Genomic DNA, 20,655 nt, shown 5'->3' with positions numbered 1-20,655 from the left:
ACCTGTTTTGGGGTGGAGCCTCAGGACGGCGGGGTTTGGGTAAGGGAGAGCTTCAATGCCATAGAGTCCAATTGCCAAAGCAGCCATTTTCTCCAGGTAAACTGAGCTCTATCGGCTGGAGATAGTACCTGGAGGTTGGCAACTGTACTGATCCTGCATTAAGCAGGGGGTTGAACTAGATGGCCTGTATGGCCCCTTCCAACTCTATGATTCTATGGGGCTGGGCAGTTTCTGGTGATTTGTGGATGGAGCCTGAGGAGGGGAGGTCTTGGGGAGGGGAGGGACCTCAGCAGGCTGTAACACCACAGAGTCCACCCTCCAGCCCTTCAAATACTTCAAGAGAGCAATCTGTCCCCCCCTCAACCTCCTCTTCTCCAGGCTAAACATTCCCAACTCCCTCAGCCATTCCTCGCAGGGCTTCTTGGTCTCCAGGCCCCTGATCCTCCTCGTCGCTCTCCTCTGCACCCGCTCCATTCTGTCCACATCCTTTTTGAAGTGGGGCCTCCAGAACCGCACACAATACTGACCCATGCGGTGTACAGCAGAACTATGGCATCTTGTGATTTGGATGTTGATGCACCCCAAGATCGCATTAGCTTTTTTTTGTCGCTGCGTCACACTGGCTGCTCATATTTAACTTACGGTGCACTCGTACCCCAAGATCTTGTTCACACACAGTGCTACCCAGAAGTGTATCCCCCATCCATAGGGTTGCCAACCTCCAGGTAGTAGCTGGAGCTCTCCTGCTATTGCAACTGATCTCCAGCCGATAGAGATCAGTTCACCTGGAGAAAATGGCTGCTTTGGCCATTGGACTCTATGGCATTGAAGTCCCTCCCCTCCCCAAACCCCACACTCCTCACACTCCGCCCCCAAAATCTCCTGCCAGTGGCGAAGAGGGACTTGGCAGCCCTACCCATCCAGTATGCATGTCCCTCATTTTTGTTACCCAGATGTAGAACTCGGCCCTTACCCTTGTTGAATTGCATCTTGTTCACATCCACCCACTTGCTCCATAGTGGTCAACCAGATGCCCCTAGAAAGGCATGGAGGGCAAACTTTCCCCCTGTTGCTACCCCCCAGGAAGTGGTATTCAGAGATACACTGCCTCTGAACAAGGAGGTTCCATTTACTGATCATAGCTAACAGCCATTCCTCTCCCATGAATTTGTGTCCTTTTAAATCCTTTTACGTCCATCTTCGTGGCCAACCTGACGAGCTGCTGTTATTATACACCTGCACTAAAGTAGACAGGATCAGGCAAGAATTTCCTTCCATTTTTACATCCGTCAGCCTCCGCAACTGGGCAGCCTTCCAGAGGACATCGGGAGGCGCGGTGAGGGATCGCCGACCTGACGTGTGTCACCCAGGAAGACCGAAGCGCTCTCTGCTTCACCTGTGAGCGGCCCTGAAAGGGCGTGGAAGTCTATTCTGGTCCTTCTTTAAGCTGCTTGTGGGATCAGCAGGTGGTGAAGCAGAGGTAAGAGCTCACCTTTGTGAAACTAAAATGGGAGTCTGGTGGCACCTCAAAGAAGAACAGAAATTAGGCCAATTTAAGCATCTGTAGGGTGGGCTGGAGATCTCCCACTATTACAACTGATCTCCAAAAGAGATCAGCTCACCTGGAGAAAATGGCTGCTTTGGAAGGAGGACTCTGTGGCATTATATCCCATTGAAGTCCCTCCCCCTCCCCAAACCCCTCCATCCTCAAGCTCCACCCCGAACATCTCCAGGTATTTCCCAACATAGAGCTGGCAACCGATTTCCATCGCATACATATACGCTTCTGGCGTTTCTGATAAGAAAACCCATAAAACGTGGATCGGGTCTGCATCTAAGGGTATAAAAGGGTGCTCTCAAAATCCAGCTGCGGATGGATGGGCTGAGCAGAAACGAGGCTTCCTTTTAATTCCCACATTCAGAGCTTGGATTGCCAGCTTTCCTGGAGAAACAGCCCCTATTCCGTTAATAGAGGCTTGATCGGATTTTAAACCAGGTGATCTTATTTACCTCCATGCCATGAAAAGCTTCAGCTGCCCATTTCCACACTTTAAGCCACTGTAAAATGGGCAGGACGTTCTCCTCCAGGCTGATTGGCAACCCAAGCCGGAGCTCGCTTCTTCAGCTGCATCTGGGGTTGCCAACCTCCAGGTACTAGCTGGAGATCTCCTGCTATTACAACTGGTCTCCAGCCAATAGAGAGCTGTTCACCTGGAGAAAAAGGCCGCTTGGGACATTGGACTCTATGGCATTGAAGCCCCTCCTCCTCAAACCCTACTCTCCTCAGGCTCCGCCCCAAGAACCTCCCGCCGTGGCAAAGGGGGACCTGGCAACCCTAGCTGCATCTGAGCTCCGACTCCCAAAAACTGCTGCAGGAATAAATTCTGTTTGTTTTCACGGTACCACCCGTCTCCTACTGACACACAGCTGCCTGTCTGGTGAGGGGGTTTGAGTGTTGGACTAGGATCTGGGAGACCCAGGTTCGAATCCCCACTCTGCCAAGGAAGCTTGCTGGGTGACCTTAGGCCAGTGACCCGCTCCAGGCCTAACCTACCTCATATGGAGGAGAGGCGAATGCCGTAAGCCGTTTTGGCTTCTCATTGGGGAGAAAGGCACAGTATCGAGGGTTGCCAGCTGTGGGTTGGGAAATACCTGGTAATACCATTCAGTCCACTTTCCAAAAGAGCCATTTTCTCCAGGGGAATGGATCTCTGTTGCCTGGAGATCAATTGTAATAGCGGGAGATCTCCAGCCACCACCTGGAGGTTGGCAACCCTAAGTGTAAATGAAGGAAATAAAAACAATCTTTCAAAAGTCATTTTGTGTGTGCATTAGAGCACAGTACCCAAGTGAGCAGCATCTAAAAGCAGCAGGGTCCAATTGCACCCTTCCTCCAAGGAGGTCAGAGGACTCCCTCCTCTGCTTCATCCTCACGACAACCCTGCACGGTAGGACAAACAGAGAGAGAGAGAGAGAGAGAGAGAGAGAGAGAGAGAATGACTGGCTCACTAAGATGACCTAGAGAGCTTCATGGTTGAGGGCCAAGCTGTATCTGGATTCATAGGGTTGCCAGGTCCCTCTTCGCCACCGGCAAGTGGTTTTTGGGGGCAGAGCCTGAGAAGGGCAGGGTTTGGGGAGGGGAGGGATTTCGATTCCATAGAGTCCAATTGTCAAAGCGGCCATGTTCTCCAGGGGAACTGATCTCCGTCAGCTGGAGATCAGTTGTAATAGCAGGAGATCTCCAACTAGTACCTGGAGGTTGGAAGAGATCCAAACAGCACTCACAAGATAATATAATAAAGAAATCAGTTTATAAAAGTGCAGGTAAGTGTAAAAGGTGAGTATATATACATACAAGAATACTGAGACGTACAGAGTTCATTTCCTCACATTGCTTTCTATTTGAACTCGCATCTTGTCAGTTTCATTATACGCTTTGGAGACCCATGTAGAAATCCTTTTGGTCCCGTTTGAAATTGGTGTTATTCTATGAACTTCTTGGGTAAGATAATTTTTTAGTATTTATTATGATGGCTATATAGTTCCCTTCTTAATTACATATTTTATACTATTTATAATAAAGGTTGAATTTTTAAATTGTTCTATTTATTGATATGAAATTCTTGTATTAGTCTTGTATATTTATTTATTGTGATACACAGATACATGTAGCTGATGAAGCCATATGCGAAACGTGTTTCTGATCTAGACGACACGGCTCTGTATTCTTGTATGTATATATACTCACCTTTTACACTTACCTGCACTTCTATAAACTTATTTCTTTATTATATTATCTTGTGAGTGCTGTTTGGATCTCTTCCATTATCTGTACAGCACTGAGCCCTTATTCTTCTTAAGTACCTGGAGGTTGGCAACCCTACAAATATATGCAGCAGGTTACCCCATAGTTGACAGCAGCAGTATACCCAAAGGGAGGGGGATAGGGAGGCCAGCAGATGATGATACCCACGGCTAGGGTTGCCAGGTCCCTCCTCTCCTCCGTCGGGAGGCTGGTCTGAGATAGTGTGTGCGCGCATGGCGTGCCAACACACGAGGCACATGCGTCACTTCTGGTTTAGAACCGGAAGTGCCCTTAGGTGGTCGGCGGGCAGAGGGGTAAATTGCCGGGGGTTTGCCCGCCACCAGCGGGCGCCTGGCAACCCTACCTGCGGCTGCCCTCAACCGTAGGCCTGGCGGAAGAGCTGTGTCTTGCAGGCCCTGCAGAACTCTTTAAGGTCCTGCAGGGCCTTGATGTCCCCAGGCAGAGCATCCCACCAGGCCGGGGCTAGGGCCAAAAAGGCCCTGTCTCTCGTCGAGGACAGCTGCACACTCTTAGAGCCAGGGACCACCAGTGGTAGCGTTGCCAGGTCCCTCTTTGCCACCGGCGGGAGGTTTTGGGGGGCGGAGCCTGAGGAGGGCGGGGTTTGGGGAGGGGCTTCAATGCCGTAGAGTCCAATGGCCAAAGTGGCCATTTTCTCCAGGGGAACTGATCTCTTATCGGCTGGAGATCAGTTGTAATAGCAGGAGATCTCCAGCTAGCACCTGGAGGTTAGCTAACCACAAAATAGAAGCACTCCCGTGCTAATACCATAAGGTTAGAAATTCAGCACAGAGATACTAGTACAAAGTAGACAAAATATTATAGTGTTTAAACATGTAATGAAACAAAGTGCAATGATACATACAGGAAACACATGCAACTATATATACAAATGTACAATTCTTTTTCTGATGCAGTCTTTATGCAATGAGATTTCCTTGTGTAGTTGTAGGAAAATTCATTAAAAAGTCCATAAGGTACTTCTATAAATATTCAAGTCTTCATAGGATAGCAGTAGATGGGGGACGGCCGTTTCAAGAATATTTCTTCAGCCCCAATTTAATTCAATTTTACAAACTGTATCATGTATCATATACTCAGTTAGCTGGTTCCCGTAGGATGCTCCCAAGTGTAATGGCTAAGCTCGTATATGATACATGATACAATTTGCAAAATTGAATTAAATTAGGGCTGAAGAAATATTCTTGAAACGGCCGTCCCCCATCTACTGCTATCCTACGAAGACTTGAACATTTATAGAAGTACCTTATGGACTTTTTTATGAATTTTCCTACAACTACACAAGGAAATCTCTTTGCATAAAGACTGCATCAGAAAAAGAATTGTACATTTGTATATATGATTGCATGTGTTTCCTGTATGTATCATTGCACTTTGTTTCAGTACCTGGAGGTTGGCAACCCTAGCCAGTAGGCTGTTATCAGTTGACCGTAACGATCTTCGGGGGGGGGGGTGTATACCAGGAGAGGCTGATAGACCTCTTCTCCATGCATCCGTCTAATCTAATGCAGAAAGCATTTGGCAAAGCTGGGGAAATCCTCTGTCCTCTCCCCCACCCTCCAACACTGGAGAGGATTTATTTCTTCATTTTACTGAATGCCTTTCTACGGGGTCTTTCTACCCAATTCAGGGCCCCCAAGGCAGCAGGCATGAGAACATCCAAACAAAACATTAAAACATCTGTCACATTAAAAAGCATTCAAAAAACAAGTAAGTATAAAATATTTAAAACAAATAAAACAATATAAACATATTAAACAACACACCAAAACCACATGAATTGTTGCCTTGACAGTCCAATAGATTGGGGGGGGGGTTGAGGTTGCTTGTTCCAACTTGACCCTGTGGATTTAAGTGCGACCGGCTGTTCCTGGGGTCTGTCAAGGGTGGGAAAGGAGGATGGGGAAGATGGGTGCTTGTGGAGCAGAGAAGCACACATTCTCCTCGGATTTAAACCACACAAGCTCAGATGCTGGGAAAGCTGTTCAGGTCCCTCCTTCCTTGGGCCAAAGGATCGGGGCCGCAGAGAGGCTTTTTCACGCGTGGGGGCATCGTGGTTGTTCAGACTGCAGCTCTAGAGGGTGACCTGAGAGGCCCCTCCCCAATCGCTGGCATCACCCAAGCTAGGGTTGCCAGCTCCAGGTTAGGAAATACCTGGGGATTTTGGGGGTGGAGCCTGAGGAGGATGGCGTTTGGGGAGGGGTGGGACTTCAATGCCATAGAATCCAATTGCCAAAGTGGCCATTTTCTGCAGGTGAACTGATCTCTATTGGAGTCAGGAGCAGGCCATGAGGACGGTATGTGGTAGTGTTGTTGTGCTGCTTCCAGGTGCTGTTGTGCTATTCTGTCCAAGGCCAGTCTAAGCCCCGTGTTTAGTCTTCATAGATTCCCATACTGTGGGAATCGCCAAGTGCTCCTTCCTGCCTGTTGGAGGGGGGGAGTTTGCCTGGGTAACCGGTTATCTCCTTTTGCTCTCCCATATATGCTATGTGCCTTGCCTTTGACCCTTACTAGTGTCCTTTTGAATATGGCTTCTGAAACCTGTCGATTCTAACCAATAAAACTGCTTTCGTGGATTTGCCGTCTGCTGAAATCTGTTTATGGGTTTGCCGCAGGGCTAGAGCTTACAATTGGCTGGAGATCAGTTGTACTAGCGGGAGATCTCCAGCCACCACCTGGAAGTTGGCAACCCTAGCCCAAGCCCTCTGCCCACGGTGTTCTCAAGCCAAATCCCCTAAAGCCAAATTTGGGAACAAGAAGCCCACCAGTATCCCAACCTCCAGGTGGTGGCTGGAGATCTCCTAGGGTTGCCAACCTCCAGGTGGTTGGATAAAGATAATGGTATCAAGCTCAAAATGGTATGCAAAAGTGATATATTATTTACAAGTGCAGATGTTATACAGAAATACAAAGAATATGTAGCATAAAGTTACTCAAAGAAGGCAAATAATTTTCAAAGGTAAGTACAATGACTTGTAAAATACTTTCAAAGGTAAGTACAATGACTTAATTTTTTCTCTTTACAGAACGAAATAATGGAGCTTGAGAACGACGTAGGCACGCCTCTGCTGGAGCATTTTCCGGATGCTTTAAACGCTTTCGCCATATAAAGACAGCTTCATCAGCCGGTGGCCTTAAAATGTTGCTCCTTCACAGAAGCCTTATCATTAACAATATTCGTATATTCAAAGTCTTATTCTTCCATGCACCAGGATAGCTGCCAGAATAACAAGCAACAAAGATCAGTTCACCTAGATAAAAGGACCGCTTTGGAAGGTGGACTCTATGGCATTATGCCTCATTGAAGTCCCTCCCTTCCCCACACCCTGCCCTCCTCAGGCTCCACCCCCAAAATTTCCAGATATTTCCCAACCTGGATCTGGCAACCCTACCATCCCCTATGATCACAACTGATTTCCAGGCGACAGAGATCAATTCACCTGGAGAAAAGAGCTGCTTCAGAAAGCAGGCTTTATGGCATTATGCTCCACTGAATTCCCTTCCCTCCCCTCCCCAGACCCCCACTCCTCCTCGGGCTCCACCCCAAAATCTCCAGGTATTTCTTTTTTAAAAAAATATTTTATTAACATTTTCAAAAGAAAGATAACAAACAAACCTATACATACACTTCCATCCACACATTTTACACTTACTTCAAGGATCAGTTCACATCTTAAGCATTGCTCTGTTGTTATGATATTTACTTAAACATTACTAAACTTATCTATGTTTATACTAAGTTTATCTTTACCTATAACTTAATCAAGGTGCATAGCTATTATTTTTTATCTCTATTAAATTTTAGTCTACCCTTTCCAGTTAACATATTCAAAATAGCATTCCCATTTCTTCTGTGAATCTTCAATCATTCTTGGTTAATCTGGCCATCACTGCAAATTCTTCCATTTTTTGTTGCCACTTTTCTAAGTCTGGGACAGTCTCTTGTTTCCATGATGCTGCCAGCTCTATTCTTGCCGCAGTCGTCAGATATCCAAAAAGTTCTCTATGGTTACTTTCCATATTTTCTGGTGCTATCCCCAATAGCATGATTTCTGGATTCGTTGGAAATTTGATTTTAAGAACCTTCTGCATTTCTTGATTAATCTGTATCCAAAATTTCCTAACTTTTTTGCAAGTCCACCACAACCATCTTTTTTATATCCATTGGTGTGATGTACCATCTGAAAAATTGTTTATACCAGTTTTCTCGCAGATTATTATTGGCAGTCTCCAGGTATTTCTTAACCTGGAACTGTCCTCTCAGGCAGGGCTTTGGGGGCCCCTAACAGACAGATCTAGCCTTTCGTGGGACACAACCTCCAGGTGGAGGCTGGAGATCTCCCGAGATTACAACTGATCTCCAGACTGTGGTGATAGGAAGGAGGAAGGGACTAGGAGAAGGTAGTGGAAGTAGGGTTGCCAACCTCCAGCTACTAGCTGGAGATCTCCTGCTATTGCAACAGATCTTCAGCTGATAGAGAACAGTTCCCCTGGAGAAAATGGCCGCTTTGGCAACTGGACTTTATGGCATTGAAGCCCCTCCCCTCCCCAATCCCCCTCCTCAGAATATTGTCGAAGGCTTTCACGGTCAGAGTTCATTGGTTCTTGTAGGTTATCCGGGCTGTGTAACCGTGGTCTTGGAATTTTCTTTCCTGACGTTTCGCCAGCAACTGTGGCAGGCATCTTCAGAGTAGTAACACTGAAGGACAGTGTCTCTCAGTGTCAAGGGTGTAGGAAGAGTAATATATAGTCAGAAAGGGGTTGGGTTTGAGCTGAGTATTGTCCTGCAAAAGTATTGTCCTGTAAGTATCAAGATAATGTGCTAATGAGGGTATGGTATGTTAATATGGAACCATTGTATCCTGAAGTGATCTGTTAATGTGTGTAATCCAAAGCTAATCTGTATGGCTATTGTTGAATGTTGTCTTTGTCTGGAGGTTTTTCAGGGCAGGAACCCCTCCTCAGACTTCACCCCCAAAATCTCCAGGTATTTCCTAATCTGGAGCTGGCAACCCTAGCTATTACAACTGATCTCTGGGTGACAGAGATCAGTTCCCCTGGAGGAAATGGCTGCTTTGGAGGGTGGGCTGTATGGCATTATACCTTGGTCAGGTCCCTCCTCTCGCCAAACCCCACCCTCCCCACTCTCCACCCCCAAATCTCAGCAGATAGTAGGGTTCCCAGGTCCCTCTTCACCACCAGCAGGAGGTTTTTGGGGGCAGAGCAGGGGAGGGAAGGGTTTGGGGAGGGGAGGGACTTCAACACCATAGAATCCGATGGTCAAAGCGGCCACTTTCTCCAGGTGAACTGATCTCTATGGGCTGGAGATCAGTTGTAATGGCAGGAGATCTCCAGCTACTACCTGGAGGTTGGCAACCCTAGCAGACCGCCATCTTCGCCCTCTTCTTTTGGCATTCCCCCTCCACTGAATGGGCACAGTTCCTCCTCGCCTGCTGGAGAGTGTTGAATTGGCACAGAAATATGGGGGGGGAGGTGTTGTCTTTGCCATGCTTGGGCACCGTCTAGCGACCAGCTGCTTTCTTGGAAACCAGTCCTTGCAACCTGTGCTCGGGGCATTCCATTCCAGTTCGGTTCTGTGCCCATTCCAGGGTGCCAAAAATATTGTGGGAGAATCGCACAATTGCTGGGCCGATGTGCATGCTGTAGCAGGGCCTATGCTATTGCAAAAGCTGTAGGTTGAATCTTGAAGAAATGGGGAGGGGGGAGGAAGTCAGGTGTATAGGGAGGGGGGACGCAGGGGGGACGCAGGCTGGGCGGGCGTTAGTGGCTGTGCCCATTCTAACTAGCCCTGATCCCCTCTAATAGGCTTTGCTAACAAAGAGGATTAGAGATTTCCAGCTGCTAGAGCTATGGAGAGGTTAGAAATGTCCCTGTTAGGAAGGGGGCCAAGCAGGGGGGGGGGCGAAGGGGAGAGGGGAGGAAGGAAGAGATGCTTTTCAGCCATGGCTCTGGGGCGATCTCTTCTATGGGGCAGCCTGGGCAATTGCCCAGTGCTCCATGCCAGCCAGTGGGAGTGATATACTATAAGACCAAGATGTCATAGTTTCTCTGTGTGCTGCATTGGTCAGGCCGCACCTGGAGTCCTGTGTGCAGTTCTGGAGGCCTCCCTTCAAAAAGGATGTGGAAAGAATGGAGCAGGTGCAGAGGAGAGCGACAAGGAGGATCAGGGGCCTGGAGACCAAGCCCTGCGAGGAAAGGCGGGGCAGGGGGAGCTGGGAATGTTCAGTCTGGAGAAGAGGAGATTGAGGAGGGACATGATAGCTCTCTTGAAGTATTTGAAGGGCTGTCACTCAGAGGAGGGCAGGGAGCTGTTCCTGTTGGCAGCAGAGGATAGGACTTGCAGTAATGGGTTTAAATTGCAGGCGGAGAGGTACTGGCTGGATATTAGGGAAAAAATCCAGCCCAGGGTTGCATCTGCTGACACCCGATGACATTTTGCAATAGTCAAGTCACACACCACAGACTCTGTGAAATCCCATCTTGCTTAGAAGTTCGCCATTCTCCTGCTCAATTCAGGACACCTGAAGTCCATAAAAATAGTAGGTGCCTGCAGAAAAAGTTTGCAACCTGAAATATGCCAAGAAGAAAAGGAAGAGGAAGAGAAGGACAAAGTTGTTGTTTTTTAATGCTGGAAAATTGCACATGGTGCAATCAAAGGGACTTGGGGGATCCCACAAACGTCCTTGGATTTTGCCCACCCTACAGTGACTGTTTGTGGGACGTTTGTGGGATCCCCCAAGTCCCTTTGAGGTAGTACAGTCCTTGTTAAGACATGGGGAGATTCTTTCCCCAAAATCAGAAACAGATTCCTTCCCCAATATATTGAACAACTGTTCCTAAAAACTGTACGGAGAGCTATTTAGAACAAACACGAGAGGTCTCAGTCTGGCCAGTTCCATGTTCATCCACTAGATGGCAGCAACAGCCACAAATTATTGTTCTCCAACAAGAGAATCTCAATGTCTCTCTCACTCTCTGGCCATTTACGCAGGGTCAGTTTTGATGCTCGCTCAAAGCTCTTTTTTTAAAATGCCTATTCATGGTCCTGGCACAAAAGGAGAAATTCCACACACCCACCCCCACACACTCACCTGCTCCTTCGTTCCTTCCATTAGCAACCGCCATTTGCATAGCTAGCACGTGGCTGTGATTTTGCATGCTTCCTTGTGGGGATTCTTCGAGGCAGGGGCAGAGCAAACACAAAAGGTCACGTTAAAGGGGCTCTTAAGAAATGCGAAGCAGGTATGTGCCAGCTTTGCAGTCACTTCCTGAATGATGGTTCAGCGTGAAAAACTCAAAAACGTATGTGGGGCACTTCAGCCTGGGACGTGCTGCTAATTACCAAGCATAAATGCACGCTCTCTCTCTCTCTCTCTCTCCTCTCTCTCTCTCTCCCCCTTATAGGCATACCTCACAGATATTGTGTTTTTAAGCAAGTCTATTAGTGCCATTTTTCCAACAGCATGTGCTCACTTTGGTATTTTGTGCATGGCCGTTTCACTCGCCATCACCCCTCTGATGACTTTGGATCTTTGTTTGGATTATGCATGCCGTTTCCGACTGTCAGAGGTCGCCTCGCTCTCCCTCTGCGTTTTCCCACGTTTTTGCCTGTGTTTCCAAATTCAAGATAAAACAGGTCCCTGAAAATGTGGGCAAAACGCAGGGGGAGCTCAAGGCGACCACTGACGGCCAGAAACAGCATGCATAATCAACACAAAGACCCAAAGTCGTTGGAGGGGTGGTGGCTTTGCTTCTCAGACTTGCCCCGGGCTTACAAAGGCATTCCCCTGTTGCTGGTTTCCAGCATGTTATTCACAGATATACTGCCTCTGAATTTGGAGGCTCCCTTTAGCAATCATAGCCAATTAGAGGACTTCCCTGGACAGAGTTTATCAGGAACTCTGAGTGGGTGAAGCTGAAGGAAGACATGGTGACAGTGGCTTAGCTGCAGGGTTGCCAACTGCCTGGAGCAAAGAAAATGTTCTGTCTCTTTAATAGCGTTTTAATGGGATGTTATTTATCTCCAGGCCAAGAAATGCATCACCTGCCCATTTCCACCCACTAAGCCTCTGTGAAAGGGACAGGCCAACATTCTCCAGACCTGTTGGCACCCAACGTAGCAAGTAGGCCGGAATTGTAAATCATTCCAGTGTTTTGGAGGCACCAGATCACCCCTGAGGAAACAGCATGTGATTCAAGAAGGGAGTCCCAGGATCTCTGAAGCCCTGTCAAGATACATCCAACGGATGAAAACAGGAATCTGCCTTCTACTGAATCAGACCTTTATTCCATCAAGGTCAATATTGTCTACTCAGACTGGCAGCAGCTCTCCAGGGTCTCAGGCGGAGGTCTTTCACATCACCTGCTTGCCTAGTCCCTTTAACTGGAGATGCCGGGGATTGAACCTGGGACCTTCTGCATGTTGAGCAGATGCTCTACCACTGAGCCACGGCCCTTCCTCATAAAGCTGCCTTGTACTGAATCAGACCATCGGTCCATCAAAGTCAGTATTGTCTACTCAGACCGGAAGCGGCTCTCCAGGGTCGCAGGCAGGGGTCTTTCACATCACCTACTGCCTGGTTCTTTTAACTGAAGATGCTGGGGATTGACCTTGGGACCTTCTTCATGCTAAGCAGAGGCTCTACCACTGGTCCGCAGCCCTCCCCCAAACAAGTAGGTGGGAGCCTGTTTTTGGGTTGGTGAGGTGGTCAAAATCCCATAATGAAATTGTCAGATCTCAGAAGCTAAGCAGGGTCGGTACTTGGATGGGAGACCACCAAGGAAGATTCTGCAGCGGAAGGCAATGGCAAAACCACCTCTGCCTCTCGTTGCCTGGAAAGCCCCTTGCTGAGGTCTTCTGCTAGGGTTGCCAGCCTCCAAGTAGTGGCTGGAGATCTCCTGGGATTGCAACTGATCTCCAGACAACAGAGATCAGTTCCCCTGGAGAAAATGGCCTCTTTGGAAGGTGGACTCTATGGCATTACGCCTCGCTGAAGTCCCTCCCCTCCCCAAACCCCACCCTCCTCAGGCTCCACCCCAAAATCTCCAGGTATTTCCCAACCTGGAGCTGGGAACCCTAGCTTCTGCTGCAGTCCATCTGCTGGGGTGCTCCAAGACCCCTTACCGCTTTCAGAGAAAGCAAATGGCCACGCCTGCTCCTCCTGGATCCTCTCCAGGCCCACCTCTCGAAGGTGAATAAGGACCCCAGTTCAGCCTGGTTGCACCAGGAGACGGAGATTCCTTCCATCCAGCTGGCATGGTGTAGTGGTTAAGAGCGGTGGTTTGGAGAGGTGCACTCTAATCTGGAGAACTGGGTTCGATTCCCCACTCCGCCACATGAGCGGCCGACTAATCTGGTGAACTGGGTTGGTTTCCCTACTCCTCCACATGAAGCCTGCTGGGTGACCTTGGGCTAGTCACAGTTCTCTCCGAACTCTCTCAGCCCCACCTACCTCACAGGGTGTCTGTTGTGGGGAGGGGAAGGGAAGGTGATTGTAAGCCGGCTTGAGTCTCCCTTAAATGGTAGAGAAAGTCGGCATATAAAAAACAACTCTTCTTCTTCTTCTTCTTGGTGGGCTTCCTGGAGGCACCTGGTTGGCCACTGTGTGAGCAGACTGCTGGACTTGATGGGCCTGGGTCTGATCCAGCAGGGCCTTTCAGTTGTTGTTGTTGTTGTTGTTCTTCTTCTTCTTCTTCTTCTTCCTCCTTAAATGGTAGAGAAAGTCAGCTTATAAAAAACCAACTCTTCTTCTTCATCACCTTCATCTTCATCCTCCCAGGAAAATAATCAACTTCTCCGTTTCCTCTCTGCTGCATCTAATCCACAGGCTGGATCCACCTCTGGTTTTTGCTCAGACCCTTCCAGAGGTGGACCCAGCCACAGCATCTCCCCCCTGGTGCTTTTCGAGTGGGGGGGAGGCCTCAAGTTTGCATCAAAGCTGGGCAGAGCCCAAGACAGAGAGAGAGAGAAGGCCCAGCTCCGACTCTCCCCAGCCTATCTGGTTCAGAGCCTCCCCTTCTCCGAGATGCTCGCTGCAGCTTGACTTTTGCCTTTTACCTCGCCTCCCTTGCTCCAGCGTAGACCGCTTGCCCAGAAACCCCCCCCCACACACACACACACACATCTGGCTGGACTCGACCGCCCCTCGTGGATGCTTCGGAGATCGGCTGCCCTCCACGCTTCTGGCTCTGCAAACTTTGCCAGGCTGGAGGAGAGCTTCTGTCCCCCTTCCCCACCGCTGCCGGGTTTCCAATGACTGTGGCAGCTGTGTGGCTCCGGGGTCATGCAGGGGTGGTGGCGAGTCTATCTGGCTCAGTGGGCAGCCCTGACCCTCCAATGCGCAGGGCACAGCATCCCCGGAGACGACTCGGAGCTGAACTATTATGGGGACAATGGTGAGTGAGCATGGCAAGAAGACCCTGGTGCCTCTTGGCGTCTCTTTCAGCATGTCGGATAGGAGAGAGTCTTGTTGGTGCCAGGGATGGGGGGGAAGCTAACTGGGCATGCTTTGGTTGGGGGGAAAGGAAGCATATGCAGACCTCTGGGTGGCACAGAGCTCTGCCTTGGGCACAACAGCAAGCATGTGTTTGGGGGGGGTGTTTGGAAATGGTTAGAGCCAGCGTGGTGTAAGAGCGGTGGTTTGTAGCGGTGGACTCTGATCTGGAGAACCAGGTTTGATTCCAGATGCTAATCTGGTGAACCAGGTTGGTTTCCCCACTCCTCCATATGAATCCAGCTGGGTGACCTTGGGCTAATCACAGCTGTCTCTGAGCTGTCTCAACCCCACCTACCTCACAAGGTGTCTGCTGTGGGGAGGGGAAGGGGATTGTAAGCCGGTTTGATTCTCCCTTAAGTGGCAGAGAAATTCGGCATATAAAAACCAACTCTTCTTCTTAGAGTAGAAGCCCCATCAAAACACAATGTCCTACTGGAGTAAAACCTTGTTGGTTTTTAATGTGCCACTGGACTCTTGCTTAGTTTTGAGTGTTAGTTTAGTTGGTAGCAGAAAATGCCATCAAGTAGCAGCCGACTTATGGCGACCCCGTAGCGCAGGGGTGGGGAGCCTTTTTCCTGCCAAGGGCCATTTGCTCATTTATAACATCATTCAGGGGCCATAACCAGGTGTAGATCTCCCAGCACGGGGGGGGCTAGGGTTGCCAGGTCTCCAGCCACCACCTGGAGGTTAGCAACCACAGGGGAGGCCGTGCAGAGAAGGCCTGGAGGGCACCCCCGCTCCCCCCTCCCTCCCCCTCCCAGGCGGGAGGGCAGCCAGCGGTGGGCCCCGAGCAAACAAGGTGCCAGGGGGGCGCAGCCAGCAGCCAATCCCCAGGGAAGGAAGGGAGGAAGGAAGGAAAACAGAAATGGAGGGGGAGAAAAGGACAAAAGGAGACAGTCAAAGAAAGAGACAAGGGAGAGAGGGGGAGAAAGGAGAAAGAGTGACAGAAAAAGAGGAAGAGAGAAAAGCCTCCACACACACACACACACGCAGCCCCGCACAACCGAGCCCCAGCCTCCACGCCCTCCCACCCCGAGTCCACAAAAGGCCCTCCAAGCCCAGTTAGCTCCCCTGCGCATGTTCCGCCGCCGGTAGCCACCGGCCTCTCCCCCCCTCGCCACTTGGCAGGCGGCGAGAGGGTCTTACAGTGTGCCACGGCGTTCCTGCATGCCACGATTGTAGGGGGCAGCCTTGGGGGACGCGTCCCTCCCCCTCCTCTCGCCGACCAACAGTCTACCAAAGGAGGTCCAAAGGGTGCTGCGGCCCCAGGAACACCCTCGGGGAGTGCTGCGCCTCCGCGGCTGGGCCCTGGAGCTCCCGAGGGCCACTGAACATGTCATCGGGGGCCGCATACAGCCCCCGGGCCGGACATTCCCCATCCCTGCCTTAGCGTTTTTCCAGGCAAGAGACGTTCAGATGTGGTTTGCTGTTGCCTACCTCCGCGTAGCAACCCTGGACTTCCTTGGTGGTCTCCCATCCAAGTATTAACCAGGGCCAACCCTGCTTAGCTGCTGAGATCTGAAGAGATCGGGCTAGCCGGGGCCAACCAGGTCAAGGCAAGAGATTTTCAGAGGTGGTTTGCCATTGCCTGCCTCTGCGTAGCAACCCTGGACTTCCTTGGTGGTGCTTAGCTTCTCACCAAATACAGAAAGCAAGACTTCCCGAGTTAAGTGATTACTTTCACACAGCTTGCTTCTGTTGGTGTCAAAATGTACACATTTTGTAGTAACTCCAGCCCTCTTTGACAGCAGGAAGCACAAATAACTGCTGAGGACTGGTCAAGAGATATTAAGCACCCGGTAGACCCAAACTGTATGGCCGGGAAGAAGAAATGCTGTCAAAAGAGTTACACTCTTTTGCAAACTGCAGGAAGAGGTCTCTTGCCCCAGACTCTCCCGCACGACACCACCACTAAAGGGAGGATCCACAGTCAGCAAAACCTTTCAAGACCCTTTAATGGCTTAGCAGTGAGGGAAAGACATGTTCAAAAGCACTCCCTGTTGAACATATGCTCAAAAGCACTCCCTGTTGCGTCTCTGTATGCTTCAGTGTCCTATAGCCAGGGAGAAACTTCCTCTGTACCTGGAGGTTCCATTTCCCTAATCCATGGAGGCTGGCTAATACATTTTACTAGAAGCCAGTCAGTTTGGGCCAAACTAGACGTTTAGGAGGGAAAGATGAGATTTCCAATTCTGCTTTTCCATCACAACTCTCTGCTACACACGACAGCTTCTTTCGTGTTTTTGGAGGGCAGTTTCCCACTTTGCAGGTAATATTCACACACACGCGCGCGCGCGCACGTGTAGCTTGAAACACCTGCTTTAATTAGAACATAAGAAAGGCCATGCTGGATCAGACCAAGGTCCATCAAGTCCCACGGTCTGTTTCTACTGTGGCCAACCCGGTGCCTTTAGGAAGCCCACAAGCAAGATGACTGCAGCAGCATTATCCTGTCTGCGTTCCACAGCTCCTCTGATCCTGGAGAGAATAGGGATGCATCATGACTATTATCCATTTTGACTAGTAGCCACGGATAGCCCTCTCCTCCATGAACATGTCCACTCCCTTCATAAAGCCCTCCAAGTTGACAGCCATCCCCACATCCTGGGGCAGGGAGTTCCACAAGTTAACTATGTGCAATGTGAAGGAATACTTCCTTTTGTCTGTTTTGAATCTGTCATCCTCCAACTTCAGCGGATGACTGGTGTTATGAGAGAGGGAGGAAAGCTTCTCCCCGTCCATTCTCTCCACACCATGCATAAGTTTATAGACCTCTATCATGTCTCCCCTTAACCGCCTTCTTTCCAAGCTAAACTACTCCTCCCACTTCTAGGCCAGGGTGGTTAAAGGGTTGCCAGCCTCCAGGTGTTGGCTGGAGATCTCCCGGAATTACAACTGATCTCCAGATGACAGAGAACAGTTCCCCTGGGGAAAATGGCTGCTTTGGTGGGAGGACTCTATGCCATCGTGTCCTACTGAGGTCCCTCCCCTCCCCAAACCCCACCCCTAAAATCTCCAGGCATTTCCCAACCCAGAGTTGGCAACCCTAAAGATGCTTCCATCACTCACACACACACACACACTTCTGGTGCTTCTGGTAAGGAACCCCGTAAAACATGGCTCGGGTTTGCACCCGAGGGTGTAAAAGGGTGCTCGAAATCCAGCTGCGGACAGATGCGCTGAGCAGAAACGAGGCTTCCTTTTAATTCCCACATTCGCAAGTCAAACCGGGCCAAAGTCTGTCGCTGTCCGGGGGCTGTATTAATCCATGCAAACCCATGCAAATGGGACGCTCCCTTTGTTTTAAGAGCCGGAGAGGCAGCCAAGCGGTTGTCTGGGCCCCTTTCCCGGCAAATCCCTCTCAAATCCAGTTTAATTAAGTCCAGCTGGTGGTACTTCAGTGGGGAGAGGGGGGGGGAGAGAAGACAGAGATGGAATGTGTGTGGGGGGAGGTTGCTTGTACAACCCCTGGAGGGCCAGGAGGAGATGCGCTCAGCGGCAGGCCAGATCTGGGGCCAGGTCTTTCTGCCCCAATAAAACTGTTTGGGATTCCTGCACCCCCCCTCCCCCCCTTTGCATTGTAGGATTCCATGCATGCCATAAACCCATTAGCAAAGGGGCTCCCTTCGCTCAATCTGAGCTGCTGCAGAGAGGACGGGCCCTCCTTATCAAAAAGATTCTCGCCACCAAAAGATTCTTGGCAGTGGAATAAGAGAATCTCTCACCCTCCCACCCCGCCAGCTGGGCCCCCGCTTTTATTGATCATTGTTTCAGTGTCTTTCAAAGCTGCCTGATCGGCAGGAATGCAATGGGGGGACTTATTTGCCGCACAGAGAGGCAGAAAGTTCACCTGTTGGATTTCTGGCATTTCCACGGCTGTTAGAAGCACAGAACCCCTGGCAGGAAGAAAAAAAAGGTGTCCAGAGTCCCTGGAACTCCCTGCCCCAGGATGGGGTGACGGTTGCCAACTTGGAAGGCTTTAAGAGGGGAGTGGACATGTTCATGGAAGAGAGGGCTATTGATGGCTACTAGTCAAAATGGCTACTAGTCATGATGCATCCCTATCCTGTCCAGGATCAGAGGAGCAGGCCTCTTATCTTAGGTGCTGTCGAACACAGGCGGGATAAATGCTGCTGCCGTCATCTTGTTTGGGGGCTTCCTAGAGGCACCTGGTTGGCCGCTGTGTGAACAGACTGCTGGACTTGATGGGCCTGGGTCTGATCCAGCAGGGCCTTTCTCATGTTCTTATGAGTCCACCTAGAAAAGGTAAGGCAGGGATGCCAACAGCCAGGCATTACTGATGGGGTTGCCAACAGGCCTGGAGAGAAATAGCCTGTCATTTTGCTAGGGACTTAATCTATATCAGTGGTTCCCAAACTTTTCGGGCTACCGCCCCCTTGGTTCCACAAACTCAACCCCAGCACCCCCCTACCCTACCCTACCCTACCGTACCCTACCCTACCCTATTAAAAGCATTATTCAAAATAGGGGTTTGCATGACGCACTAAAGGAGATAAGAACAATAAAAAATTCAAAACAGTAACAATTAATTGCACATCTGTTCAAAATCAAATTAAAACTTTTTAGTTGAAATTTATTCAACGAAACTGTTGAACTTGATCCAGCGGTACCAGCTCTTCAAAGTCTGGGGGGGGGGGAATTCTGATAGTTTCCCCCAAATTTGCCGGCATGGTGCCATAGCTTGATCTATTGTAAATTAGTGAACAACAAAGTTGAAGGGGCCCACCTCTAGCGCCCCCCCTGCTGCCCCCTTGCCTCTTAGTGCCCCCCTAGGTAAATCCCACTGCACCCCAAGGGGTGGTACTGCCCACTTTGGGAACCACTGATTTATGTAAATGGGCAGCTCTTCGTGGCATTTTTTCTCTCTCTCTCTCTCTCTTTTTTTTGCCGTCAAGTCACAGCTGACTCATGGCGACCCTGTAGGGTTTTCAAGGCCGCCACCACCACATCCTGGGGCAGGGAGTTCCACGATTTAACTATGCGTTGTGTGACCACTGCCTCACCCTGCCTTTCCTCCTGTTCCGGTTGCTTTGCAGTGATTGACCTGCTGGAGGCCCTCAACATCACCCGCTCCGTCGAGGGGGTCACCAAGGCCAAGGGCCTCGATCCGGGAGCGCCAGCCTGGAAGCTCCGCCAGCGGGTGCCCCACCTGACCCTCCCCTGGGATTACTCGGTCTACCTGCTGTCCACGGTGCAGGCCGCCCTGGGGTTCCACTTCGTGGCCCGCCAGAGCCGCGGCTCGGAGGGGACCCTCGTCTCTCTGGTGTCTCCGGCCGCCACCAAGAGGGACGGGCGGCCGCTGCTGCAGCTGTTGTCCAGCACCCGGGCCGACCAGCTCCGGCTGGACTACCGCGCCGTGCACAACATGGAGCCTGCCTCCTTGGTCTTTCCCGGCAGAACGCCCTTTGCCCAGGGCCGCTGGGTCCGGCTGGCCCTCAACCTGGAGCCTCAGCGCATCTCCCTCTTCGTGGATTGCCAGGAGCCGGTCGTCTTCGAAAAGGGCGGCGGGGAAGACGTCCTGAGCCTCATCCTGCCCCTGGATCTGCAGATCACCTTTGCCAGTTTGTCTGGAGATAAGACCAGCAAATTCTTGGTAAGACTCTCTCATATGATCTGGAGAACCGGGTTTAGATGCCCCACTCCTCCGCATGAGAGGCGGACGCTAATCTGGTGAACTGGGTATGATTCCCCACTCCTCCACATGAAGTCAGCTGGGTGACCTTGGGCTAGCCACAGCTCTCTCTGAGCTCTCTCAGCCCCACCTACCTCACAGGGTGTCTGTTGTGGGGAGGGGAAGGGAAGGTGATCGTCAGCCCTCTTCGATTCTTCCTTAAGTGGTAGAGAAAGCCAGCATCTAAAAACCAACTCCTACTCCTCCTACTCCTCTTCTTCTTCTTCACTCTGCAGGGGCTTTGCCATAATAATGAGCTTGTGGAACTCACTGCCACGAGGTAGGACATGAATGGCAGCTAGTTTTTTTAAAAAAACTTATTGTTGTTATTATTTAGTAATAGAAACAGAACAGAAAATGTAGAAAATACAGAATAGAAAACATAACACACCTAAAAAGATATAAATTGATAGCACACAAGTGTCAAATATTAATAACCTAACTCAATTTGCTACAAAATGTACTTTTAACCTGAAATATTAAAACTACTTCATTTACTCTAAATCACGGGTTCCCAAACTTTTTGACTCATGGAGAACTTTTCAGGAGAGGAATTCATCACGGAGCACTAATTTTCACCTGGCACTTGTATACTAAACCGA

At 50.1% G+C, this 20,655-nt stretch overlaps 1 protein-coding gene and 1 non-coding gene across 2 annotated transcripts in view; one reads left to right on the top strand and one right to left on the bottom strand.

Annotated features, from left to right (window-relative positions):
- Positions 1 to 12,249: 12,249 nt before the first annotated feature.
- TRNAV-AAC (transfer RNA valine (anticodon AAC)) lies at positions 12,250 to 12,318 on the bottom strand. The gene has a single exon. It is a non-coding gene; the product is annotated as a tRNA-Val (tRNA).
- Positions 12,319 to 14,148: 1,830 nt separating this feature from the next.
- KCP (kielin cysteine rich BMP regulator) overlaps positions 14,149 to 20,655 on the top strand; it is a 94,145-nt gene continuing 87,638 nt past the window's right edge. Inside the window, exons 1-2 of the mRNA XM_056846636.1 lie at positions 14,149 to 14,260; positions 19,419 to 19,975. Coding sequence (XP_056702614.1) covers positions 14,149 to 14,260; positions 19,419 to 19,975 — 669 coding nt within the window. The remainder of the gene's footprint in view (positions 14,261 to 19,418; positions 19,976 to 20,655) is intronic.

The sequence above is a fragment of the Euleptes europaea genome, chromosome 3 (assembly GCF_029931775.1).
Source record: "Euleptes europaea isolate rEulEur1 chromosome 3, rEulEur1.hap1, whole genome shotgun sequence".
Classification (NCBI taxonomy): domain Eukaryota; kingdom Metazoa; phylum Chordata; class Lepidosauria; order Squamata; family Sphaerodactylidae; genus Euleptes; species Euleptes europaea.
This window is presented reverse-complemented; position numbering and strand designations above follow the sequence as displayed.